Source organism: Leptosomus discolor, chromosome 5 (genome assembly GCF_034619465.1).
Source record: "Leptosomus discolor isolate bLepDis1 chromosome 5, bLepDis1.hap2, whole genome shotgun sequence".
NCBI classification, from domain to species: Eukaryota; Metazoa; Chordata; class Aves; order Leptosomiformes; family Leptosomidae; genus Leptosomus; species Leptosomus discolor.
In genome coordinates this window covers 69,386,156-69,413,581 of record NC_141395.1, presented here as the reverse complement: position 1 = coordinate 69,413,581, position 27,426 = coordinate 69,386,156, and the positions used below count along the sequence as shown (strand labels likewise).

The 27,426-nt window shown below is 38.7% G+C and overlaps 1 protein-coding gene across 2 annotated transcripts; it reads right to left on the bottom strand.

The window, feature by feature from the left end:
* On the bottom strand, positions 1 to 27,426 carry FAM91A1 (family with sequence similarity 91 member A1). 2 transcript variants are annotated; one of them, XM_086466292.1, is made up of 25 exons: positions 27,355 to 27,426; positions 25,373 to 25,457; positions 24,505 to 24,656; positions 23,555 to 23,612; positions 21,785 to 21,852; positions 20,415 to 20,528; positions 19,274 to 19,364; positions 16,930 to 16,992; positions 15,778 to 15,884; positions 14,938 to 14,976; positions 14,720 to 14,832; positions 13,699 to 13,817; positions 13,172 to 13,284; positions 12,882 to 12,968; positions 11,938 to 12,070; positions 11,076 to 11,224; positions 10,502 to 10,636; positions 8,214 to 8,327; positions 7,190 to 7,262; positions 6,037 to 6,186; positions 5,425 to 5,532; positions 5,013 to 5,136; positions 3,911 to 3,980; positions 2,407 to 2,587; positions 1,131 to 1,150 (listed from the first exon to the last, which is right to left on the bottom strand). In XM_086466292.1, exons 1-24 carry the CDS (start codon positions 27,424 to 27,426, stop codon positions 2,414 to 2,416), a joined length of 2,511 nt encoding a protein of 836 aa, XP_086322418.1. In that variant the 3' UTR covers positions 1,131 to 1,150; positions 2,407 to 2,413. The 2 variants fall into 2 exon arrangements, with proteins under 2 accessions (XP_086322417.1, XP_086322418.1); XM_086466291.1 differs by having other exon boundaries at positions 1 to 2,587.

Genomic DNA, 27,426 nt, shown 5'->3' with positions numbered 1-27,426 from the left:
TCTTTAGATCTAATTTTATTTTTTTACACCATATCTAAAACAAGTCACATACTTTAAGTAAAGCCTCTGGACCATCCCAAGCACTGGAGCCGTAGTTGAGTTTCAGGTATTTTATGGACTTCTTTGGTTGCAATCTATTCCGTAAACTTCAGATATGCAGACTTGAACATTTAAGTTCCTGAACTAGTGTTGAAGCACCTAACTTAGAGTGGCTCAAGTTCTAAAAAACTGCAACGTATCTGGAATTGTCACCATTAACTGTAAGATTTACAGGTACTAAACAACTCTGAAGAGCAGGCTACTCTTATTTAGAAACTTTAGACAACCTAGTAACAAAGGGTACCCTTCACTTAGTAACACTGAAGAATATGCAGTGAGAACAAGAAATTTTCATCCATTTTCAAGCTTCCATACAACTTGCACTATCATCACTTTACCTACTAGTATAGACAGTGCATGGCAAAATTCGATACAATACGCCAAACTAGCTCATCTACTACAGCTCACTGTAGCACTTAAAGTAACACCTATAGTACTAAAAGTGTAAGCCACCACCTACCACTTAGCTCCTCTACAGTGCTAGATATTGATCTATTAATCTCCATACAACAATTCTCACAGTAAATGTTTCCTCTGCCATTTCTAGCAGATGGACACCCAATTCCTCTTTAATTTCTTTTGAAGGAAGTAAGGCAACTTAAAAAAAAAATGCTATGGAGAATATGCACATCCAGTACAAAAGTCACCGTAAATGATAAGCTTTATATAGATAATCTAACTCTGTAATATATGGAGAATACCAAGTCCAGCTGCTGTTGGTAAAATACAAAAACAAAACAGCTGTAAGAAAGCAGCACTGAGCAAACTGAAGTACTACAGACTCGCAGTTTCTTAGAGCGCAAGTCCTACACTTACACTTTAGGAATGTATATAAAGCAGAGGATAAAAAAAAGAAAAATGGAATTTTCACAGTTGTAACTGAAGCCACAGCATGATCCTATCGTGGTATGTCTGTCCTTTTCAAGCTTCTGCCATGTTTCTTCTTACAGCCATGCAGAACAGGATACAAACCCAAATGTTGCCATTTTTCTCCTTGCTGTTGTCCAGCATCATCTATGCCACAGATTCTTTGTCCATCACGTATTGTAGGCTAGTAACGACAGGATGGTTAAGTCTCATTTTTAATTACCACTATTTAAAACGCAGCAGTTCCAGTAAAGAAGAGAGTTGGCAGAGTACATTAGACAGCTGGGTTAAAAGTATTGACATTTTACATCTCGTTCTCCTCATGTGCTAAATGGGACAGACTTTTTTTAAGCTGGCAAAAAAGTTGTTAATGCTTAATATAAACAAAGTGAAATCACACTACATAAAATCATCCCCTACAAATAGAGCCAGAACATGATTTTAGATGAAACAGCTCACTGTTAATGTTTGTCATAATCAGCTCAAGGAAAACAGATTCAAAGAAGTCTCAGCCTACACATCCTCTGCTGTTATCTTCCTTTGCTTAATGACTGTCATGTGAAAAATTAAGAGCTCTGTTCTTTCAAACATTAATCAACACGACAGATCTAGTTATCTACCTTAAACTCAACTTATGACATCAGCAATCAGCAGCAGCTTCAAATAACAATGAGGGACCAACTCCCAGTGCGATCAAGTCTCAGACACTCCTGGTTTCATACCAAGAGCAAGATGAATCCGTTATCATGAACCCCATGAACAGAGCCAGCCACTTCAGCCCCTCCCATAATTCTGCCAGAGATGAAAGTGCACCACTCGTCCTCAAAGTGGCCTTAAGTTATCAGAAGGCCTTCGAGCCTGCACCAGCCCTTGTAAGCACCCGATCCCTTTCCGTTGTAATGATTTGTCAAGGCCTCAGTGTTAAGCTGAACTACAGAATTCAACAATTCTTAATGCCCATATCACCTTGATACTTTTTTTTTAACAGTTGGTATCACTGAACTTTCAGAGGAAGAGTCAAATCTCTTCCCTTTAGAAAGAAAGATTTTCAGTAATACAGTACAAAACTAAACAGAGTTTATGTCTGAGTAACGAACATAGAAAACTACTATTGCAATTTTGTGGTGACAGCATAGAAATTTAACAATCATCAGAAAGCCTAGAAAGGGCATGTTTAGTTATAAAAGAAAGATTGTCTCAAGATAAAAATAGTGCTGACAGCTAAAAAGCTCTCTGTTGCAGCAAGATATGCAGTAATGAGCAACAAGTTCTAGACGGTTTAAGCACTTCCCCAATACTGCAACACAACACATTTTTGTAACACTACTTGTACACGGGTTATGCTGCAGCAGCAGTACACTTCTTAGTGGTTGGCACTAGGAATTAACCATAATAGAAGAAAGGCATTTAGTGATCAATGCATGAAAATCCTTCTTTGACCTGTTCCTTAGGTGTGGTTGAAGAAAACTGAGGAAGGGGCCCATCCGTTCCATTCAGATAATACACCTTCTTTGAACACGAGATTCTTGGCAGGAAGTGGAACACCCGTATCTGCAGAAATAGGCTGCAAAAGTGAACTTGAACCAGCATCATGGAGCTGATCCAGTGTTGAAATACCTTCCTAAAAACAAAAGGAAGAAAAAAATAGTGTCTTAAAAACAAGACAAAGAAGGAAGGATTTAAGAGGTAGAATATGACAGGCTAATCTAATCTGTTTCTGAAGTGTGTTACTTTAATCCAGTAAATACCAAATCATTACGGAAGTAAACACAGAATAAATAAAGGGAGGCATGAAATAAGCATACAGTTGCCTCTGTGCATGCGTTATTTGGCTTCCAAGAAACCTTCAGGGAAGCCTGAGGCTTAAAATTGAAGGAAAGACCTAGCAAAATGAATTTAAAGCTACAAAATGTTCAGGACAGCTATTGTATTTCCATTTATCCCATACTCCATATATTTCGAGGCATTAACTTGACCATATTTTGAGCAGTTTTATTTCCGAGAAGTTTGGTTTTCTCAGCTTAAAAATCACTTCAGCACCTTGGTTTTTTTCTCTCTATGGTCATCATCAAGAAAAGTGTATCTCAAAGATAACATCTAAGAGATTAGGGCAGGAATTACTTGAGACTATTTGACAGACAGTTTCAAGGCTTCAGATCTACTGGGAATCTCCAATACTAACTGGCTAAGTAACCTGCAAGTTCCTTAACCTTACTGAAAAGAGAATTTTAGAGAAAAGTATCGTAAGACATTAGCAGCTAAGCAGATTCCATGTTATGTGGAGACACCTTGCTAGCAAACACTTCCATGCAGAATTATAGCAGGCTGCAGACCTGGCATTTCCCCTTGCTCTATTACCCTATTCTCCATCTACGCGCTTAAAAAAATCCTCCCAGAGCATGCAGTTTTACACACTCATACTCAGTCAACACCAAGTTCTAGAGGATCTTAGGACAAGTGCAAAAGGTAACTGGTATGAAGCACATGTTCATGTATTTTATTTTTTCCTAAGGGAACGCAGTTGACTTGAGATGCAGATCAAATCTCCCAATATTAGCCTATCCATGGTTTGCAGCAGATGTCCCTAACATAGCTAAGGAGCAACCAAGCAACCAGCAGAGTACGTGTGTTACAACAGGAGCGAGTGAGGGACAATTTTTCTGTGCGGGTCCCACGAAAAACAATAAAACTAAATACACACAAGACGCAACCATCGAAGTTAAGAGATTAGTAAATAAGGCTACAAGAGGGATAGGGAAGTACTTTACTTTTTGCTACCAGCAGAATTTGAGGTTGATAGTGCTCTTAATACAGTTACCATCTAAAGAAAACTTAAATAAAACAAGCCATGTATGTTTCCATACACCCGAGAATGGCAAGTAGGAGGGCAAAAAGGGATGACAGACCACACAGAATGACATATATCTGGATTACTGCTCCTTACCTGGAATGAATGAACAAAATCAAGGACCTGAAGAGACAGCTTTCTACTGGAATGTAAGAGTTTTTGAAGGCTGTCAAAAGCAAAAGAAAAGAAGTTATGTCCAAGGTGCACAAATTTTTACTAGTGAAGTACCACCATAGCAACTTGCTCACAAGTAACTCCAGTAGTACCTCACGTCACGTGACAAAGTTAAAGCTTTCCTGCAGAAAGTTTGCTAATAGTTGAGCACCTCACTGACGAGTCAGCTAAATGCTATTTTCTCTAAAGTGAAACTACTGCAGTTGAAAGATGCTATTTTACATAAGATATATTAATATATTAGACTTTATCGTGTCTCATTCTTATCTAGAACAGTCTGGTAACATGACTTTTAAGAAGCAGATAAGTGACATACTGTTAAAAAGCAGGTCAACCACTGTAATAAAATCCCTAAGCCATGTTTTCATGCAGCCTTATTTTTGGTCTCCAGAACCATGCCCGGGGCGGGAAGGAACACAATAGCAGACAAACAAACAAAAAACCTCAAACAAAAGAAACAAATCCAAAAACCCCACTGTTGAAAAACTAGTCTTTCATAAAGAAAAGCTACAGTAAAAAGCAGAAGATAGTGTGATCATAAGCTGTGACTAAACTTAGCAAATAAGATACCAACAGTAAAGAAAATTTCCACAAGAGCTAAATGCATTTCACATCAAAGCATTACCTCAGCCTCCCCCCCAGCCGCTAGAACAGTTCAGAGGAGGAAAGAAAGCCTGTGGTAGGCTAGGAAGGGGAAATGAATAGGAAAGCACCCAAATTTATTTTTTTTCCTGATCTGTTCACAGACAGTTTACTACAAAGAATTAATTTTTGCCTTGCAGAAACTATAGAAACAGCCTAATCTTAATCTTACCACAACTAAGGACTACTAGATTGTACATTATAGCTGGTACCTATAGCAGCTTTCTAAAAAGCAACCACCTTACACACCAGATTTAGGTACTCTCTGAAACTTAGCTCAGTTCTGCTCTTAGTTACAGAGTCGTAAGTATCATTTTTTGCAGCAGCTCTGGACGTAACACACATGCCCTGTTAAACCTGTAGCTGATCACTCACAGCTCACCTTTCTTTTCTACATAATCCATGAGTGGCAATTTTTCTGCAGACCTTCTGATTCAACTCAGAGCTGAAGAGTGGAATGCCAAAGCATAATTCCAGGGGAACCCATTCCAGTTCTGTTGTGGGTACTACAGGAAAAAAACCACAAAACAAAAACAAAACCCAAGAGACAAACAAAAGTTAAGAAGAGATATAGCGAGAATATTGACCCCAGGATCCATTGGACAGTTCATACTTTTTAAGACAGTTTGTTTACTGAACTGCTGAGATTTAAGGAAATCTGAATTTTAAGGAGGAAGAACAGCTACTGTTGCCCTTGTCCCAGACAATAATCAAACAATGTGTTCAGATCCCTAAAAACAAGGTATCTCATTGGACTGAAAGCATTTAGCACGAGCCATTTGTCATGTTTTTACCTTCAAGGCTTTGCCTGACTGCAGAATCCGCTGAGGTTTCTTCTATTACCATCTCAAATGATTCTGTGCTCCCATTTACGTCAGATCCTGACGCTAGTTCAGCCTCTCCTAAAGGTAAAGTAATTCTTACGTAAACATGTAGATGAATATAAAAGTTTACTTGCCACCTGATGTAAGGAACATGACACAAGCTATGACCAAAGATCATCCAGCTATAAAACTGGAAGAAGGGATATGGAGAAACACAGGGCCTGACTCATTTTAGGACCAAAGAGTCACTCAGGGATCCTCAACACACTTATGAAAGATTGAAGTCTAGCATATAAAAAAGATACAATTTATTTTTAACATTCTGCAATTATTTGGTTGTTTTCTTCTGTTGACTGTTCTAGTACAGGGATTTTTCAGTTTGTATTTGCCATTTCCGAGTTAGTCACAAAGAAGAATTAGGAAGTAAGCAAGCGTTACACTCAAAATAGGTTCCTATCTGTGTTGGATATTATTTTGTAGAGTTCAAAATCGAAGAATTTAATCCTTTGTTCACCTTTGCTAAAGCGATTGCATGCAAAATTAAGGGAACACAGCTGAAAAAGACAATTATTGGTAACCAACCTCTTCCATCAGAAGCATCGCTCAGCTTTCTGTTAGCATGCTGACTTGAAGGATTCAACATAGTGACATAGCCACAAAAATGCTCCAAATCTACTTTGCTTCTCAGTGTTTTCAAAGCCGTATGAATGCCCATGTTCACACGAGAGAAGTCTGGTAGAAAACAACACATATTCCAGCTTACTTTACAAGAAGCATCCTTCATAACCATATAGTTTATCTCCAGGCCAGGCTAAGTTTTTTATCTGGATTTTTCTCTCTTGTAATGGTCCATCTTAGTGATCTGGGATAACACAAAAGTGATCACATCTTCCCACATCAAGCACTAATTCGTACTTTATAATACAGTAAAGGAGCCAAGGAGAAAGAAAAAATACAAACAGAAGAAAACAAGACACCCCAGAAAGAGCAAATATAAAAGTAACTCTATTTGAATCTAGTAAAAACTAAATTGGGAAGTTAGCTTTACTTCTAGTTGGCCCAGATTTTTCTAACTGGTAGCTTAAATAATTTCAGATTTAGTATCTGGAAATTCATACTTTTATGACAGCTCTCAGTTGGGAAGACTATGGCCTCAACTATACAAAGTTTGTCCCCTACTCATCAAGGAGCATTTCAGAACACGTTAATCACTGCCTTTCAAAATCAGTTGAGCTACGCAGACTTTGAAGGAACAGATTTTGCTAGCAAAGCTCTTCCTGAGGAAAAAAACCTCCCTAATGGTTCCTATAGCGCTACTAATCAAGATAGGTTCGTTCAGTTTTTGTCTCACCTGTCTTACAGTTAAGAGCTGCCGAACAGAGTATGTGGAAGATTTATTTATGCAGTTAATAAATATGCTAGTTAATAAGCAAGTATGCACAAAGAAAGATTCAGAGGTCTTTGTGGAAGTTACTTCTTTACATCTGTGCTAAGAAAGAAGCGAGGCCAGAAAACACATTCTAGTTAGGACAGAGAAGACAGGAGAAGACCGTATCTCTAAGCTCAGAACAGACCTGTCAACCATTTAAATATTCTTTCAATTTTCTCATCTAACTTGACTCATAAGCCCAAGAAAATTTGTATTAAAAGGATTATTGTAACCTTACTGCACAAGGTAATGTGCAAGAAAATTAAATATGGTGGTGTAGAGAGCACGTTAAATACAGTCAGTTACCTCCCTGTTGCTCAGCTTCATCAAACGGGAAAGGTATGTGCACTGTTTCTCCCATTCCATACATGCCATGCCCCTGAACATCAAGAAATTAAATTAGGAACAGAAAAATACACTCATCACTGTAGCTTAGTCCTGCTTGTGCTCCCTTTTAAGGACTAGCAGTCAAGCTGATGAAACAAATGAGCAGATCAAGATATTTATACACTAAAGTTCTTGCTTAGCTGGAATAATTAACTAAAACCATACACCACCATTCCCCCTAAAATGCATGTGAGTAAACACAATGAAGTTAAACTTCAGTGAGGAAGAGCAATTTTTCTCTCCAATTACTGGTTATAAATGGATCTCCTAATTGCTGATCACTTCCAGAGCAAAATGGAGTTTCCATCCCTAAGTACACAACATTTTTGAGCAGCCAAAGCTGTCACAGATGGGCCTTTGAGAATGCGTAATTTTGTGTTTGTTACAATATTAAACACCTATTTATCTGAGTTATTAATTCTGAGAGTTCAGCTGAACCAAAGAAATGGAAGAGGAAGCTCTTTTACTTCTCCCAGACAGACAAGCCCATTCTATTTCTGCTGGTTGCAATAAACAGCATGTTTTGCTCAAACTTTACTGCAAGAGCTAAATACCAAGCACTCCGAAAAAGCGCATTTCTTGAGTAACAGTTCAAACTTTCAGTTACCTTATACCACTACTGTCTAAAAAGCTTGTGGGCTCTTCACTTTCATTCCAGTTTCTTATACCCCCAACACTCTCATAAATCCACATCTCATTTTTAGCGAGCAAAACTCTATGATGTCTGCCCATAATACAGTAACACGTACATAATACACATTCGGTTCAAAACCCATGTCTAAACCACGACTGAATCACAGCAGCACTGGCTACAGAAGTTAATCATATTTTTCAGCTCTTGGCAAAAGTGTAGCTCTCCTATGTTGTTAATCTCCTCTACCACATAACAGCTTAACTCAAAAGATTATGCAAGTTTTCACCATTTACACAGAGCACTCTGTACCTGAATTAGAACAGCAGAATGTGTTAAAGCATCATTCAACATCGTGAGCACATTTGAAGTAGGAACTACTCCTGGGTCGTGACCCCAAGATGTTATTAGTAAGCGATCATAACCCTAGAAGAGAGAAATTAAAAAGTATTTACAGTAGTAATGGACTATCCAAGCACATGAAGTGAAATACCAGAGTTAGACAGCAGCATATTTTTACAATCAGGAAGCTACCACAGGTAACTACAACTCTACAGTGTTATACTTTGTACCAAGGATCACTCATGTTCATATTCCTGGTGAAGACAGAGGTTTGCCAACTTCAAAATTAAGATGCACTTTGAACAGGAGATACCTGTCCCTAATTCCTGTAGAGCCATGTGGCCATGGCAGCAGCCTCCTAGCAAATAAGAGATGAAAATAATCCCACATAAATTTAAAAGCAAAATATAAATGAGATAACTGTCAAAGAACAAAGATATATCAATCCCAAAATACCTATCCAAGGGGGAGGATGGGGGGACGGAGACGGATGGACAGGACAGGAAGACAAGAACACTGACAAGTAATTTCCTATTTTCTTAGTTTTCAAGATTGAATTCCCCTGCATCGCCATAAGATTTCTAGAAATGTCTTGACAGTTCCCTTAGAAAATGACAGTGCAGAACAGCAGCAAGAGAAATACATTCACATATGCATGTGGAGGAAAAAAAGCTCCGATAGGTTTGTGATAGTGCAGAATGTGAGATCATTTAGTACAAGAAAACCTGGCCTATCAGCACTAGGATTCAAGCAGTATTGAAGTCTTCCAAGGCTACCACAGCAAATGCTTTTTACTAATAAAAGTGCACAATCCATACGTCTACTGGTAGTTTAAGGTAACGGCAGACTAAGGTTTGAATCAAGCTCATCACCAACGGCCTTACAAAATGCCTTCCGCTCTAGAAGCCTTGATCACTTAATCCTGTGTTATCTTAAAGGAAGTCTTAGAAATAGAGATATCTACAAAATTTTTGAAGTTAGAAAGGGAAGGGACATGTGAAAGAGGTTTGAGGAATGGAAAATGCATCTACAAATCTTAGAGCCAGAGATAACTGCTGACGTAGGTACTAAAAATGCATATCCCTCTCTGAAGGTCTCCATACCATCCCCATATATTTAGCTCCTCAAGTATCTACTGAGAATGATGAGATGAAAACTCTAGAGGCCTCTCTGTAATTATAAATTTGAACACTATTATTGTACTAATTCCATTGGAGCAGCAAGACCCAGACACTGCTAAATGTCTGTGGCACTTCAAATCAAAGTCAATGGATACAATGATTTTGGGTTCAGGCAAGTTTAGAAGTTGCCACGACCACTTTCCACCCAGGCTTGCCTAGTATACAGAATACCTAACAGTACTCCTTTGTGGCACATTTGTCCTTATTAGGATCTCTGAGACAGAGTGAGAGAAGGCAGCATCTCTACCCTTTCAGGAATGAACTGATCGCCTGCACTGTTTTGTGGGACTCCTTGCCAAAGCACTGTATGGATGCTAAAACGTTAGGTGGATTCAAGGCTGGAAGGGATTTGGAAAAGCAACCGATCACTGTAGAGACAAGAATTCCAGATACAACCTCTATATACACAGTCACATACAGCTCAGGAAGCTCCAGACCAGAACTTGCGGAGGACTGGAAAGGTCCTACGAGGCAGTATTACATATCGTGCCTTTTTTTCCTACTTCCAGCCACAGGCTACTGGGCTGGGAAGACCTTTGTCCAACCTAGTGCAACCTTTATTAAATTATTCTGTCATTTAAACTGCAGGGAGAATTACAGCCTACTACTTCAAAGTCTCCAACTCAGATTTCTACAGTAGACAAACTAGAAGTAATCATCTTAGCCATCTTCTAAACCAGGCAAAGGTGTCCTTTCTGGTATGATACTAGAAGCAGCACAATACACTAGGTCTCTATCTTTAGATATAGCTCTTGTACATCTTTGTAACACACTCTAACGATGGGCTTACAAACTTAAAGTCACAATGACTGCAGTATCACATTTTATACTAAAATTTAAATGGGTGGCATCAAATACGAGTCACATTGTGACAAGACGACAGAGGTAAGTAGCATTCCTTTTTCAGAACCTAGGAAGAAAACAAACCAAGATGCTACATGAAACTTGTTTCTGGAAAAGGTACTTCATCTACAATGAACTGTACCTCTGACTTCAGCTGTTGTGCCTAAACAGTGTTACAGCCTATATTTGAAACATTTGGAGAAGGCAGGGAGAATAAATCCATGCATATGCTACCTGAAAAATGTCTGGAAGTTTTCGAAGACGTGTTCCTTTAGAGAGCAACAGAGAGGGTGGTCCTTGTCCAGTTATATGGTAAATATACAGTTTGAACCAAACTGAACTGACTTCTGGTATCGCAGGTCCAATATGCTGAAGAGAGATTATTTGAGAAATTAGACCTTAATATTGCAACTGTTACATGTACAGATATTTAAGAATGAACAGTTTTAAAGAAACATAAGTCTAGTTTTGCAGCACAGGAGTTCAAATGCATGACTCTGCTACTGATGATATTCCAGGTACTTAGTTCACTATCACAAAACTCTTTACAGAAAGGTGATAGTCAGGTATTTTCTATGAATATAAATTCAAGGACAAAGTATCTGTCACTGACTCTACTTAAACAGATATACTATCAAAAATTAAACTTAATTTACTAAGTATTCATATTTTTCCTCACTAAGCACTTTTTTTTTTTTAAGATCAATTGCAATACTATTCTACATGCCAATAATTAAGTCATTTTAAAAGGGACATTTAACAGATTATGTATAGATACTGGGTGGGGAAACCCTCAGTCTTTCTTCACCTGGGGTGTACAGCTGCTAATAGGTCGAATTTCATTGGTGAGTGGTGCCATGGAAACCAGTAGAGTATAATTTTTGTTGAGAACTCTGCTGCAGGTAGCTGGATCCAAGCCAAGCAAACTCTCACATCGTAAGAGGTCCAAGGGAAACCCTATGTTGAAAATGTAAGATTCTTAAATTACCACTTAAGATGGAACATGCAGCCCAAAATATGATTTCAGATTTTCTATTCTCCCCTGCTAAGCCATGAATACATTATTTTCCACAACTAAGTTTTAAATTATTGGGGTGAAGTTTAATAAATCTGTACGTAATTTTAGCAATTCCAGTCATACAGGGATGTCTGGCACAGAAGTACAGCTTGCTCCTCACCAACTAACTGATCCCAGGAAATAAGCACAGATACACTGAGGAAGTTAGGTAAGATTTTGAAAAAAAACTAAATACTATTAAAACTAAATACTAAACTACCCCCATTAGAAGAATATACTCCCTTTCACGACTTGAAAACATTTCTTTGACAGAACAACTCTGAATAAACAACTCCTTTATTACGGCCTTCAGAAGCATGTGATTTGAAACCAATCTATTCCTCAAGTTCAGCTTGTCTTGCCATCATTACGCTCTAATCTGTTGCTCTGGATGTTAAGTCCAAGCCTTGGCAACAAAATTTGTCATTCAGCAGGCAGACCCAATAATGCAGGCTCAAAGGATGACGAAAAAGGTTTTTGTTTTGGCTTCAAAATATTTTTAAACAAGTAGGGTACAGATTGCTTTGTGAAAGAGCAGCTTAATCAGAAAGCTGAATCCATGGCAGATAAGTAAACAAGCCCAAAAGGATCTCTTCAAACATGTTCACAGTACCATTACTGGGTTGATCAGGCTGCACAGCTTGGGCCCCCAGGTCTTTATTATGCCGCAAAAACAGGATGGTGTTCCTCAGCGTAAGCGCATGATCGAAGTACCGCTGCGCTTCTCCTTCACCTGTGCTTTGAACCTAAACAAGAAACAAAATAAATGCGTACAAGAGGCAGTTTCTTCCCCACAAGCATCAATTACGCAAAAGGAAAGATTAACCAATTAGCATTTTAAAGCTTTGTTATTGAGTAACAGCTTATATGCAAAGGTGATCTACAGCCACCATTAAGTGAAACGTGAGTCTTGGCCACGTTAGTCAAAAGGTCAAACAGTACACACAGACAACAACCATAAATCAGAAGTAGGACTCAGTCTTTAGGTAAAAGGATTTAAATGTCCAGTCATCCTGACTGGTATAAAATGATACAGCAATTAATAGCAGTTCTCCTACGTAATTCTACAGTTGTCCTTCTAGAATTATCTTTAAAAGGTGGACAGGCATCCTGGTTTGAGCTCAAACGGAATTAATTCTGTTCTGTGATTTTACTTTTCAGTTAAGTCTCTTCTAAACAAACTTTCCAGCACATAATGGTCAAACTTTCCTACAGAAAGTGATGTGGAGATTTTCAGAAATATTAACACCTCATTAAAAAGAAAGTGATTTCCATTGAACAAGCCCTAACGCTGGTGTGTGTTCATGAACTCACTTTGCTCACTAGGCTTGCCATATTCATATACATGCACGGTGTGTCCCTGAAAGCCACTAGAGGTATAAACGCTGTGAATGAGAAACATTTTAACTGAACCACTTAGGTTCGGTACAAGGTGCTTGTTCTTATCATTGCATGGCTAAATAAGCAGTTCGACACAATGAACGTACTGGGCGGGTTTGGCCCTTTTAACGCCGTAAGTGCTGAAAAAAACATTTGGTCAAACATGTAATAGATTACCCTTTCCAGCTCCACCAAGAAGCTGTCAAGACTCTCATCTGACAGTTTGCCAACTTCAAACATAGTGACTGCATGACTTTTCAAGTTCTGGAACAACAAAACAAAACTGTTTTAATTCCTTCAGAATGGAATGGGCAAGTAAGAAAGTTTTATGAAGCAAAAACATTTCTTAACAACAAACAATACAGAAGTTTTAAAAAATAATTACAACTGTATTACATTTAAGTCAAAGTAATGTAAAGCTCTACATAATTATTCTTGGCTTAATATATCGAACAATTTTGACATACTGGTGAAAGATTTCCCATCATTAAAAAGGCAGTGAGAGTAGAATCAAACAGGAAGGCAATACGCTTTGTGTGTCCACTAGACAGATTCAGGCTGCTCACGCTGGCTGTTTCAGCTAATAGAGAACAAAAAGAAAATATACAGTCACATTTGTTTTACTTAAAAATAAAACCATCAAGTTTAAGTCAAATCTATTAAAAAAAGAAAAAAATGTTAGTTGTTGCGTACTGAGTAGAACAGAATTCCCTTACCACTACTGAACTACTGATTGACTTAATTCAGAAGTTGGTATCTTTGCAGCAATTGATATCCACAATACAGATCAGCCTCATCTTCAGAAAAAAAGCTATTTGGCTAAAGAATTTTAAACCAAGAAGTAGACACCACCTCCCCCACTGTATATTCCATATGAAAAAGGGTCTACACGATCTGTGTTTTACTTCTTTCTAGACCCCTTTACAGCCTATGGCACTCTAAAAATATAAAAATAATTGATCCTAATGTATTAAAATTTACTGTTAGTGCTAACCTGGATCATCTTGACTGTTGGTATCTGTATCTGTGGCTGATGACCCAGCTTCCTGTATAGGACTTCTGTTTTCCCCACTGTCCCATGAAAGCAGCATCTTTTGAGGGTCCAAAGTACTCCTATTAATGTGAATCAAAATCCACATCTATCGGTCGCTGTAGCACCAGAGAAGTATCTCTGCCTTCCAGTGCTAGTAGTCCATGCATAGGCATACCTGATACATGCCTTTCAATACTTCTAAGCCCTAAACCAGTCAAGCTTGATGTGCCTCAGAGTCCTGCTTTAGCTTCGCCAGAAAAGTTTATTTGGGGGTTGGAAAACACCATATTTTGAAAGAGAGATCTGAAAAACTCAAGCTACCATTGTTGAACAAAAATCCAATGGAAAAACAAAATCTAATTTACTTTGTTCTTGCAGTCCGAATTAGCATTAAAGAAAACTCATGCATAGCGCTTCTTTTAAATGGCTTAAAAGTGCCTGAAAATTCTTAATTCATGCAACTTGGCACTCCAACTTGGAGAACCCTTTGTTGACTGCTATTAACATCGCTTTCCCAGCATTTGCTATAGAAATACATATACATGAGAGTGTCAGTGACAGAACTGCAATGGTACCCAACAGCAAGCAAGCAAATTTTAGGTACATATTTGACAGCAGTGACAAGAGACATTGTCTCTGTACTAGCACAGTAACAGCTCTTATTTCTGGCTTCACAAGTCTAAAGTAAACATACGTTTGTCTGCTTCAAAAGTGAACAACTAGGTATTTCAAGGTCAAAAAGCCAACACTAAGTAACAGCAACAAAAGTAGTACATTGAACTGACATACTAAATTACCATCCCTTATCCTCAGATTAAAAAGAGGATCAAGTATTCTTGTCATTGTACACATGAGAAAGCCAAGTGAGATTTGTCATTGCAGAAGTCAGAAAAAGCAACCAAGAGCTTTACAATCAGATTTTGGTTCTAAGCTTTCTTTTCAATGAGAAAAATAAGCCTCATGAAAGAATGAAGACACTTACTTCAGTCTGTTTACCGAAGGAACATTTTTCCACGATGGATGAAGATTATCCAGGTTTATTACTTGGCCTTTTTTATGAGCGAAGCCTAACCGACAATACATGGACACGGCATTCTGAAGAAACATACATACATGTAATAAGCAACTGCTGAATGAAACCAGGTTGCAAGACAGTGAACTTTCCATATCAAGTTCAACAGATGTATTGCACACACATACCTTTACTAAAGATAAGTCAATCTCTAGGACGTTTGCAAGCTAAAAAAAAGAAAGAAAGAAAGAAAGAAAGAAAGAAGAATCAACAATAGAGTATTAACAATGCAGGATAATTCACCACTTGGGGGCTTCAACATCTTTTTGTCGGTTTTCTTCATTTTCAAACCCAGCCTGTACTGGTAGGAGCAATTTTGTCTTCAGCAAAAGCGATGAAAAAGGGGGATGAAGTCTCATAAATGTCCCACTTGAAAGCACACGAAAGAAATATGAGGTTATCTTCCACTGTGTGGAAGGTTACTCATGTATATAATTTCTAGGTTAATTACATATATCAGAAGATACACAAAGAGGAAAACAAACCCTGAATATATTTAAAGGGTATTTTTCAGGGGCTTATTCACCAAGTTTTGAGAATAAGAACTTATGTAAATATATTTCCCATATTAAAATATTACTTCTGCAAAAGTTACATTCCTACTTTAAGCCAATACCCTGCATGTTTTCACCACCAAAGAAAACAATTTTAATTTTTTTTTATTTCACACCAGCAAAACAGCCTGTTCCAGCTCTAGCTCATATAAAATAGTCCACATTAGTCACCCCTGTACAACTTCATTCCAGCTGATGGAATTGTTTCACTGAATTGAAGGTACCCCTTCAAGCCTGAAGCACTATAAAAGTTACATTCAAGATTAAAAAAACAGGTTGGATCTTAAGCCTGGCAATACCTCTAAATGAAATCACTTCGTATCGATTCATATCTCTGCCTTAAGTATTTTCAGCAGTTTGCTTTCGACACTTTCAAGCATTCCTATCCCCCGACACAGTGTAAGTTTTACTTACCTCTGCCACATTAGTGTGTTCATCTATTGAAACAAATATCTTGTACAGGAGGGTTTCAAAGTAATCACCTTGCACTCTGTTCATCACAAAACCTTCAAGTGGTGGCACTAAAAAGAAGAGGTACTTGCAAAATTACAAATTGGTAACTTTATTGAATTGAAACTGCGCAAAAGCAGAAAAATAAATTTACACTTATTTAGTTTTCGTGGTACCTGTAATTTTGAGGATTTCCCAGTCACAAAGAATAAAAGCCTAAAGACAGTCTATGTGGCATTTAAAATTCTCACATTCCTTAAGAAAAGTAAAGGTTGTCAATGTGCCTTTTTCTAAAAACTAAAGTCACTCTACCTCGCATCAGAGCCTTGTGGTCTCCAGCTCATCCACTACAGATAATTCCCAGTCATCCAGCCCATAAAATGATTTTGTAATGTGGATGGAGCTCACAGCTCTGATTGGAGGGGGACGTAAAAAACCCACCCCACCCACACACCCCAGAGCTAAGATTCCCAAAGCTATTATCTAAGCAGCAAGTCTTGTATTCAGAGGCCTTTCACTTAACTGATCTCTACCACGGCAGCAACAGGTACTTCTGCAGGACCAGGCTCCAAATGATTTATGTCTTCGCAGATTATATTGAATTCAGAAACCCCAAGACCTAGCACAGCACAGCGAGTTGTTCAGGGCAGCTTTGTCCTGTGCCAGTTTAAGCTTCAGACACAGCACATGACTATAATTGAGGGGACAAGACCATGAAGGATGGAACCAATATCCATAAAAAAGTTGCATCTGTCAAGAAAACAGGAGTGAAAACCCCAGGTCCTCTTGGTAAAGCAGCTAAGTTTCTCTATCCTATTCTTCCTTTTCATTACAGACGTGTAAGAGGGTATTTATTAATTCATGCCATGACTCCGTCTTACCTACATATGTATACAAAATAACCTAAGAACTTAAGTTGAAATAAGTCCTATACACAATAAAACCAACATTTTAATAGGGTTGAAAACATTTAGTCAGGAAAGAGTTTCATAGCTCAAATGTTTTGTTTAAACAAAGTCCTGTACACAGACAAGCAGCTTCCAAGACAGAGACCTGCAGGATATGTGAAACAGAAGCAAGAAAAGATAGGTATAATACCATTAAATATTCACTTACCTGCTATACAGCTGTCATCAGATATTGGTACATCAAGGTAAATAAATCCTTTGTTATACAAACCTTTATAAATGAAAGCACAGCATTTTAGAAAAAAGCATTTTCCAGAGTACTATTGATACAAAGTAGATGTCCCCATCAGCCAATTCAGAATTTAAAGTAATTTTTCCTAATAGCCTCCAGAGTAGAACATTACTTTGCAATGCATGGATCCATAAACCACATCTAATATTGAACAACTGTCACCCTAAACCAGAATTCTGTACTTGCAGTCCGATGCAGTACACTTGGAGCTCTACAAGTACTTTCAGGACAGCACAGTAGAATGACCACAGACTGAAGCAGCCGCATTTGACAATGACAAGTCCGCCTCTGCCTAAATGTTAACTTAGTTTTCCCCATCATCACTGTACTGTCAAGAAGTGTCTCTTTTTATCCTGAATTAGTTTTGTCAGCTGAGGATGCTGGCTACCTTTTGGTTCTCCTCTAACTCAGGCTGGAACTCACACACTTAGTAGCAAGGATGCAAACTAAATCACATCAGTTCTGGCGGTCATCACATGTCCTTCCCACACAACTTCACACAAAGTCTTTTTTATACAACTGCAAAAATAAATCCTGGGGCACTTCAGCACAAGACATCAGCAAAGCTGCAGCAGATACAGATGGACATTGCATACAATAAGGACAATAATATGGTGGATTTTTAAATGACACTTTCTCTACATGAGATTGATTTGAGTGCTAAGCATCTCAACAGAGTTCTGCAGAGTAGATAAGCCAGGGAGAAGTTTTTAAGGAATGGCAAAATATTTCAGCATGATTATCTTTAGAGTCTAAGGTTTGCAACAGCTACACTTTAATAGTAAAGCATAAAGCTAAATTACACAGTATAAAATAAGCCAAATTTATTGTCAGTGGTTCCTTTGGTGTTACCCAAGATTACTCCATCTACACCACATTCATTACAGCAGGGAGGAAGTATCCCAACAACCCTCAGGTGAAGTGCTGTTAAATACCTGAAACAGAATTGTCAGGATGTTTCACACACACACACAAAGCTCAGCCCAGCTATAGCATGAGTGTCTGCGTCTATAATATATCTAGTAAAATTACTACGCTCAATCAAACCTTAAGCAAAATGCCTGCATTAAACCAACAACTAACCTGAGCTCATGCTGATACAACTGCTGTTCAGCATGGGCAGTGACACATACTCAGCTATGCAAACTGATGGATACCAACAGACCAGCTTTAACAGATCAGGATGACATTACAAGCCACCAACATGCTAAGGGTGCTTTTCACTGTCCCTCCTTGACATTCAGCTCTCATAGCTGATGTATCCTGACTTACTGTACCTGAAATCTATTGATAGCATTGTAGGTTGGACTAAACAGTCTTCCTCCCCCATAAAATGTCATCCTACTGGCAGCCCATTACATTAACTGTCTGTACATTCTTTTTCTACCCATGAGCTAGGGTAGAGAGGTATGTTAGATCCTTCTAAACCTACTAAACCTGAGCTGTAACACTCTCCACAAGCAATACCAGGTCATGTACAGATAAAGATCATGAAGTGTTTCCAGAACTCAAATTTGCTTAAGCTCTATACTGTTTCAGATCCACTCCAGAGCTTGAATTTCACCTACCTCACTTTTTTTTTTAAATTGTTTTGTTCTGCTTCAGTAACAGGCAGTGGAATTCTGCCTCAGTTTCTTAGGAAAGCTGCAGTGCACAGGTCCAATTAATCATAATAAGCCAAGCATTTACAGACCACTCAAGGAGTTGTTTGTCAGTGCATTTGTACTCCCTTGCCTAATATGATTTGTCTACATCTAATACTTGTTACACTGAAATGGGGAGACACATGCACACCATTTTTCAGTAACAGCTGCAGACCTTTGAGACAAGAGAGCCTCTTAGACTTAAGCCCCATTTTTATGGTGTTCTAACAGTACAGCAACAACAACAACAACAAAATCACAAAAACTCTCCTTTGAAAAGCAAAGAGTAAAGCTTTACCACCCAGGATTACCAGCGCTTACATTTTTAATTTTAGTTTCTCTTGTCCTCAACTACATCCCTCTCCCCCATGATCTTTACTGAGTTTCTAATGAAAGAATCTGTTGAATCAAACAACAACAGAGCAACAGCTGCTAATGGATCGCCATTAAACCATTTACAAGATCTCGACTGCAGTCTGTACAAGCTCTTGCGTATTTTCATCGAACTCCTCTAATGCTTCAGCTGTCTACACCCCCTTTTATCCCTAGTTTTCAGACACTACTCTCAGAATTTACTAAGTAAGATCTACAAACAGAAATATTCATTAAAAACTTACTGTGAACTACATTGAACTCTAATGAACCAGCAAGCTGAGGACCCGAGTCAATTATCTTATCAATAGCAGACTTCTCCAACGTAGTACAAATCTAGGTAAAAGAAATCATGTTAGTCTTTTGTAGAAATGAGTCTATGAGACTTACTTAACATCACTCAAAAAAATCCCAAACATTTCAGCCTTAAATCAGTCATAAATAATATAAGAATACAGGAAGTAATCCATGTTCTTGATCAAAATATTTGCACTGAAGAATTCACTGCAGTTTCTGTTAAGTCTTAAAATTTTTTACTCTTGTGTCCATGCAAAATTATGCATGCTCTAGAAATGATACTTAATTGCACAAGTATTTGGCAATTGAAGTCCATGGTATAATAGGTTTGCTTTTTAAAATGTCCAAAGCAAGTGTTCAGCCACACAACTGGAACTGTTCTAGAAAGAGGTCCATTACAATATCAAAGTAATGTGCTTCAGGTTAACCACTCTGGGTTGATGGGACGTCAGAATACAAGTAGACACTGCCTAAGATATTCCAAATAGTAGCCAAAAAAAAATTCCATCACTGCTTTAAATATGTTCCAATTTAAACAAAAGACTTACAGAGAAGGAATTAAACTGAGATCAAACGACTAGCTGACTGTACTAAGAAACTGAGAGAATGGAAGTAGAATGAGGATGAAAAAGTCACCTCACAAGATTTTCATGTGCAAACAATGAAAAAAAAATAAGGAGTCACAAGGAGCAGGAACAATGAAAATATAGATCAGATAAAGTCCACTAACATTGATTCTAATTATACTGAAGGCGAAGACTCAGTCAACACTAAGCTGTCAGGGGTTGCACACAAAATTTAAGAAAACCTGTTTCGTTGCTTGTTCCCTACAAAGCACATTATCATGCACATTAGTTACCACAGACTGGTTGATGTAAAACACCTCAGTACTGTACATAGTGCAGAAAGTAGAAAGGAAAGAGAGAGCAAAATATGTCACCATTTCCATTAGTTCCAATCTCTATTTCCCTAAAAGAGTTGTTACAAACCTGCAACATAATCTTTGTGTATTCTACACAAAATGAAGCCCCTGTTTTCAGGGACTGTCAGCATTCAACCAAATTAGAGAAGCAGTCCATACTCAAATACCTTGATGTCATCCTCAGTGATGTAGCCAGACTGCACGACCCACCACGCTTCTATAGCGATCTCCACGGGCTTCACGGGTAACAGGTCATGAGCAGTTTTCCTTCTGAAAAATTTCTGCAGTGGTACAGTCCATTTGAGATAGTAATAAAGACCACTTCACATGTGCAGACAGCCATTTATCTTTATATAAACTGACTTTTATAAACATCCACTTTAAAGTACATTATATTCACAGACTGGACACACAAATACTCTTAGCCCTGTCGTTTAGTAAAAGTTTCCCTCCTCTCTCAAATCACATGAAAATGGGAAGGAAAAATAAATATTTACATCTGATACTGTTAAGTCTTCCCATAAACCCATACTTTCATCCATTAAATTAATTAAAACTAATTAAAAACCACAATACTCAAACACATTAGGATCAAATCCAAATTTAAACTATTTATGACATTCTCTAATGTGAACAGGTAAGAAAGCACAGCAACTAAGTATACAAATGGGGTATTTTTAAAAGACATTCAATGATTTTAAAAAGTTTTAGGAACATATTTTATTTACTTTAAAGGACAAAGTATCCCACATCCTCAATAAGCACAGTGCTAAAAAATTACAATGAATGTCAGCCTAAGAAAAAAAAACTGGAGGATACTGTTTATTTATAGACCTAGATAGCTTCTCTTCTACTGATAGCCATTACTTTTTGGTTCACTCTACCAGCTTCACATTTTGGTAAGCACACTTTGGGTTGAAGGACCACAGTGAAGCTACTGCAAGAGCACTTAGCAGTTTCCTGAAGAAAGAAAGGAACTGTTGTGAACTAAATAGCCTGCTTCTGCAGTCATTACTGTGGTTTCCACATGTGCCGTTCACATGGAAGATGCCTGGTCAGACTCGTTACTGTTGACTTAGAGGAAAACATACATACTAGAAATGTTTACACCTAGATGGAGGACTGTCCCAGAATAAACTCTGATCTCAATTGCACCCATAGAAACATGGAATAATTCTTCCAGAATGAGTATTGTTATTCCATATTTATACTTGCCAGTAGACAATAGTCATCTGGTGCCATAGAATTAATATAGCTCTGAAAACGGAAGATTCAAAAAAAAAAAAAACCCACCCCCAAAAAATCAATCACACGTAGCACTGAATATCTTTTTCTTTTCTGTACTTGGATTTTAAATTAAAAAGCTCTCCACTAACTTCAGGAAACACAATACAATTAGCAATACGCTATGTCACATTCAGCCACACTATTAAACTAATCAGGTGCATGAGTTATTCCATTCTTCATTCCCTATGAAATAATATGGGAGAGGAGGGAAGGGTGAAGGAAAGGGAGGGGAAATTGAAGACAAACTTACTTTTGAAGACCTACATTGGTTCATTAGATCTATATACTGGTTTCTTCCTATACCAAGAAGTCTTAGACCTGAAAAATAAGTGAGGTTTTATTTCTCTTAAGACAGGCTTAAGCTGAATATACATAAAACATTCTTCAAAGGATCAGACCTTCTTCTATAAGTATATTTTTAATTACCCTTTCTTCCCAAAATAAAAGGATAGTTATAGGAACTAAACTCAGTTCTAAGTGAATTCGACAGAGAACCATATGCATCTAAAACCAGAATCAATCCCCACTCATTTACTGTATACAGGTTAAAAAAAAATATCCCATTATCACTCAAGTCACAGGGTAGAAGAAATAATGCAATCCCTTTCTCTCCTACACTCACATCAACAGGTAATAACCGTGCTTCAAATTAACAGGACTAAAGTTGTACCAGATTTTGGTCAGCAGTTTTTCTTCCCCCTATAAAAGCCCACACCACACACTGGATTAGAACTCTGAACTAAGAATTAGAGCACAAAAGGCCACATAAGCCTGTAAGGAAGATGATTAAGAGACAGTTGAGTTAAATTGAAACAAAATTTAATTCTATAATCTCTAGCCTTCAGCCATTAAGGAACTATGAACAGATACTTGAAAACTACTCACTAGTTTTATCCCATATTCTGTCTCAATTTTAGCTCCAACTTTCTAGTTTTACATGAGTTTTTATGATAAAATGTTAATAAAGCTGTCTAACAATTATACTGCAGTCACTGACCTGCAACTGCTGCTGAAATAACAGAATTTCTAGGGTGGGAAAAAACCCAGAAAACAAACAAAGAAGCCTTTCTTCTTTACAGACTCCTGACTAAGACTAGATTTCTGACAAGTTACACAGCACTAAGGAAAAAAGTTTTTCCTTATCTGTTTCCCCAGTGTGAACACTACACAGAGGCAAATCAGTACAGTTAAAAGACAGTACCTTTAAAAAAAAAAACAACCAAAAACCAAACAACTCCAAACCCAACTCTTTTCAAAAGCTGCAGGCTACTCCTCACCTGATTACACACTATCCTTCAAGAGAACTTTCTAAATTCATACCAAAGGTGAGGAATGAAGTCTTCAGCTATAAATAACTTCTCAGCAGCAGGTTTACACCATCCCTGGACCACCAGCAGTTTACTTTTTGCTCTATAAGACGTACCACTGGGCTAGTGTTCTTGCGCTGTTCTCCTCCACCAGGTTCAATGTTTTGCTTTCCTAACCTTCCCCTACCCACAACACTAATAGAAAGCAGAAGAAAACATCTGGCACAGCCAGGAGTGTCATAAAATACCAGAGTCTCTTCTCTCTCTCTTCTGGCACATCATCCCTCAATTCACACCAATGTTAATTCACAGGAGTGTCAACAGCCTTTCAGCGCCTTGCTAAAGCTTTCTGCCCAACACATGCCAAAAAACGCACTAGGAAAGGAGCAGCAGCTCAGCCTGCTGACGCACAACAGCCAGTAAGACTTTCCACCTATAAATCCACACAAACAGGAAGGTGATGCGAGCAAGGGCAGAAGCTGCACAAGGTTTTGCACATGCCCATCTGTGCTCAAACTAGCCCAATTCCAGTGATGCCCATACGGACAGAACTCTGTACGGAGAGCACACGCTCCTTAATACCACTATTTAAACACATCCAACATCCTCATTCACATGCTTATGTTCAAGCAAACAGATGCCCGCAAGTCTGTTTTCAGAAGCTCCTTATTTCCAACTGGCTGAAAGCAGTAATGCAGCTAGATAATACTTACAGTCAGCGGCAGTGAAGTTGGGTAATGAATCGTAGCTTTTTTCACTGTTCATTATATCCTTAAAAAGACAAGAAAACTTAGTTGCAACAAGGAATTCATCGTTTCAGAGAAGTAGGTCCAAAATTCTGCCTGCTCTACTTTTTAAGAACAAAATTAAATTAAAACAAATCTATTAAAGTCAGTTACCTTATCAAACTCGCCATTTACTTAATCATTACACAATAAGTTAAACACACAAAAAAATGAGACTTCTGTTTAATGTAAGCTTTACAAAGCAAAATGCTGATTGAAAGAATAATAAACAAAATCCTGTATCTGTCTTCACAAAAAAACAGCACATGGAATTGCTAACATAAATAACAGAATAAGCTAACAACTATTCCGTTATGCCTACAATCACTATACACAAAAAGGCACTTCTGATATCCATTGAAAATAAAAGCAGATTGTCAGAATGCTGACAGAAAATAGACCCATCTTTGTTCTCATAAAAAAAGATCTGCTTCAAGCTTTTGAAAAGCTTCTAATATGGTTGTGTCCTTTTTGAAAAAAAGATTAAAAAAATAACCACTTAAATGTGCTGTTTTTTTAAAAAACAGTAATTCTCTTTGTTTTATTAATCTAACAGAATGAGGTATTTCTTTTACACTTTAAGAGTCACAAATCTCGAAGAGATTTGTCAAAATCAAAAGAAAAAGACCAGCCTCAGAGCGAGTCCCGCCCCAGCTCCCCATGACAAAGTCCAGCTCTTGAGAGGCTAACGAAGGCACAAGGGGAAAACCGCAGATACAAGTAGTTCTCTAGAAGCTTTCCTTACTGTTCCCTTACTTGTAGTAGATCCTACCCAAAACCAAACAAACTCCATGACACTGCCCCATACACATTACGGGGCCGTTTCCCACATCTCTAGGCCAGAAAACAGCATATTCTCGCCATAGCTTTGTACTCACCTCCATTATGCCCGTGTAATAGGAAAACGGTGTCACCCTCAGACCTTTTACCATGATGTCAGACAAATGATAAGGGTACAACATGAGATGATCTCGGCTGTATTTTAACAGATCCTCATAATATTTACGTTCATCTTTCTTGACATGCTTAACTACAAGGGGAAGAAAAAAGAAGTTAAACCGTTCTATGACATTCAATTAAAAAAAATTTTAAAAAGTGTTACAATGAAAAGATTAAAAATAGCATAAGGGCAACTGACCAAAAACTAAAAACAAAATAAAGGAGCGGAGCAGGGCATTCAGCATGCAAGGATTTCTACACATAATATAAGTACTCTCAGAGCCTTTAAGGATGACATCAGACCAGAGCAGATTTATTTTACAGGTTACCAGGAAAGGGCCACTGAGACAGAACTCATGCAGGCTATAGAAAATTATCTTGTAATTAGTGAAACTATCATCTCTTTTGGGAAGATGAATGGATGCAGTCAATGCAAAATAAATTGAAAGTCTGCAAACAAGTCAATGATGCCAACAGCTCATGTGAGTTAGGGCCACCGTCTGCATCTCATCTAGCGACAGAATTTATTTTATTAGTCAAATTCTCTCTCAATTTCTCTTAATTTCTCAGAAAAGGGCAGCATAACTACAGCAGGAATTCAGTTCCACCTGCCAACTCAGTAACCTTAGAAGACCGCTTCTCCAAACAGACTCAAAAGTCAAGAGTTTTCTTGATGTTTTATCATTTTAAAGTATTTCTTTTCAGGGAAGGAGGGACCCTTGAACAGGGCTAGTTCTTACAGTAAAGACCAGCTTCCACACAGAAGAATCAGGCAGCAATTACAAGTTATTTAGCTCCTTTACTCACCTAAGTTATTCCGGTATCGTAACTGATTGCGGATGCTGTAGAGTACAACCTGCCTTTCATATTCCCTCTGAGAGTTCCCAAGACCCTTGAAAACAAAAAGTCCTGTTAGCTGACACACATAAACCCCCTTTTGGTTAAACCACTGCAAAGTGTCTTAGGAAGAAACACATGCAGGCAGTTGTCGTTACTCAGGGAGTCCCCCAGTTCAATACAGTGATAATATCTGCAGGCTCTGTGCAAGGTCTGAAGTATCTTCAGTTAAATAGGGATGCAGATTTAAGCAATAATCTTTAGATTTTTTTTTTCCCTAGTACCATTCCGATAAAAAAGGGAGCATCTAATTCTCAAATCAAAAGTTTAATACTATGTTCTAGAAGACATGAGGCATCAAGCATTTTACCAAGCATTTGGCATCTTGCAGCCTTGAGGAATTACCCAGAACTAGAGTAGCACAAACCAAGCATGGCAAATGACATGTGAAGCTTCGACTGCTGCATCTAAGAAGCTTATAATGCAAAAATTAAATAATGAAACAGCTCAAGTTGTAGCTTCACCAAGTAAGGCAATCAAGTGATCTTGGGTCACAAGATTAAAGTGTAAGCACAGCACATTCCTTGACTATAGTCAAAGAAGATAAGAAGAGAGCTGTGGTTGATGCTTTCAATGCCTTATTTAAAAAATTGTTCCCTCAATATTCTTCGTATTACCCTTCTACTCTGCATCTGCAACAAGCCATCTGTTGGTTGGGTGTTCCCCTCCCCCGGCCCACTCCTGGCTCCCTCATTGATGCACATATTAAAAAAGGATCTTTAGATAAAAAGGTACTTTATTGCATATATGGGACAAACAAGTAAGCTGTACACATACTGCAGGATCAGGTATTAGAAAAGAAACACCTGATATCACAGACAGGGTCCATAATTGACTAAATATCCAAAGAGGGATGCAAGTATTAGCTTGTAGTACAAAAATACTAAGAACTATTCTAACACTAAAAGGAAACAGTATTCCAGAAGTTACATTAACGTAAATAACGCATTAAATACTGGTATATTTTATCCTGAATCACATAGCCAACAGTATGGCATTCAGCTGGGTAAAGAGAAATCATCATTCATGCCCCTCTTACAGCTCCTGAAATCTCAAACTCAAGGAATTCAACTACTCAGGGCTTGCACCCATGACTTATCCTCTCCATCCTTCCTTTGGGCAAGAGCAGGAAATTTAACAGCATCTGCTTTCAAGCAACGTAAGACTTCGGAGACAAGAACCTCCTCTTGACTTGACACAATACCTCCCCTCTGCTGCCAGAGGCCCATTAAACCCGGCAAATCAAAATTTAATGAGATTTGCTTTTCCATGAGCTACTGCAACAGTTCCCTGGCTACCGAAACACAGGGCTGCGCAAGTCTCCGATGACACCTGTCCTGGTTCAGCTCACACTATCCAGGGGTTTTGTGAGGGATACCCGCCTCAGCTGGTCTTACAGGTGCATGAGATGAGAGAGGACCCCCACATCTCCCTCTGTCTGCCCCCAGAGACCCCAAACCACCCTAGGTCCGTCCCCCTCTCCTCACAGAGGCCCCCCCGAACACACACACACGTATATCCCCCGCTCCTCACACACAGACCTCACACCAGTTATGTCTTCCCACAGAGACACCGCACACACACACATCCCTCTCTCCCCACAGAGGGGCCGTGCGCCCCCCACGTCCCCCCTCTTCACATGGAGACCCCACAGCCTCCTCACACCCCCCTCTCCCCACAGAAAGCCCCACACCCGCCCCCCTATCCCCCCTCTCCCCACAGCCACACACCTCCCCCCGACGCAGGCACCCCGCGGCCAGGGCCGCCTGCCTTCCCCCGGCGCAGGCAGGGCTGAGCCCCCACGTCTCCCCGTACTCCGCCTGGCGCCCTCTCGCCCTCCCCTTCCCCAGGCCGGGAGCTCGGCAGCCCGGACCCTGCCCGCCCGCCGGCACCTGCTTGACGCTGGCCGGCAGCCGGCTCCAGGGGTAGTTGTGGCGGATGTGGAACTCCACGTCGATGTTCAT

Bases quoted from the DNA above. Each gene is read 5' to 3' on its own strand.
- FAM91A1 (XM_086466291.1), bottom strand. From the start codon at position 27,426: ATGAACATCGACGTGGAGTTCCACATCCGCCACAACTACCCCTGGAGC. The intron at 6,187-7,189 runs GTAACTGACTGT...GTTTTCTACCAG, and splicing joins TGAAGCTGAGCAACAGGGAG to ACTTCTCTCGTGTGAACATG. The intron at 3,981-5,012 runs GTGAGCTGTGAG...TGCTTTTGACAG, and splicing joins GGATTATGTAGAAAAGAAAG to CCTTCAAAAACTCTTACATT.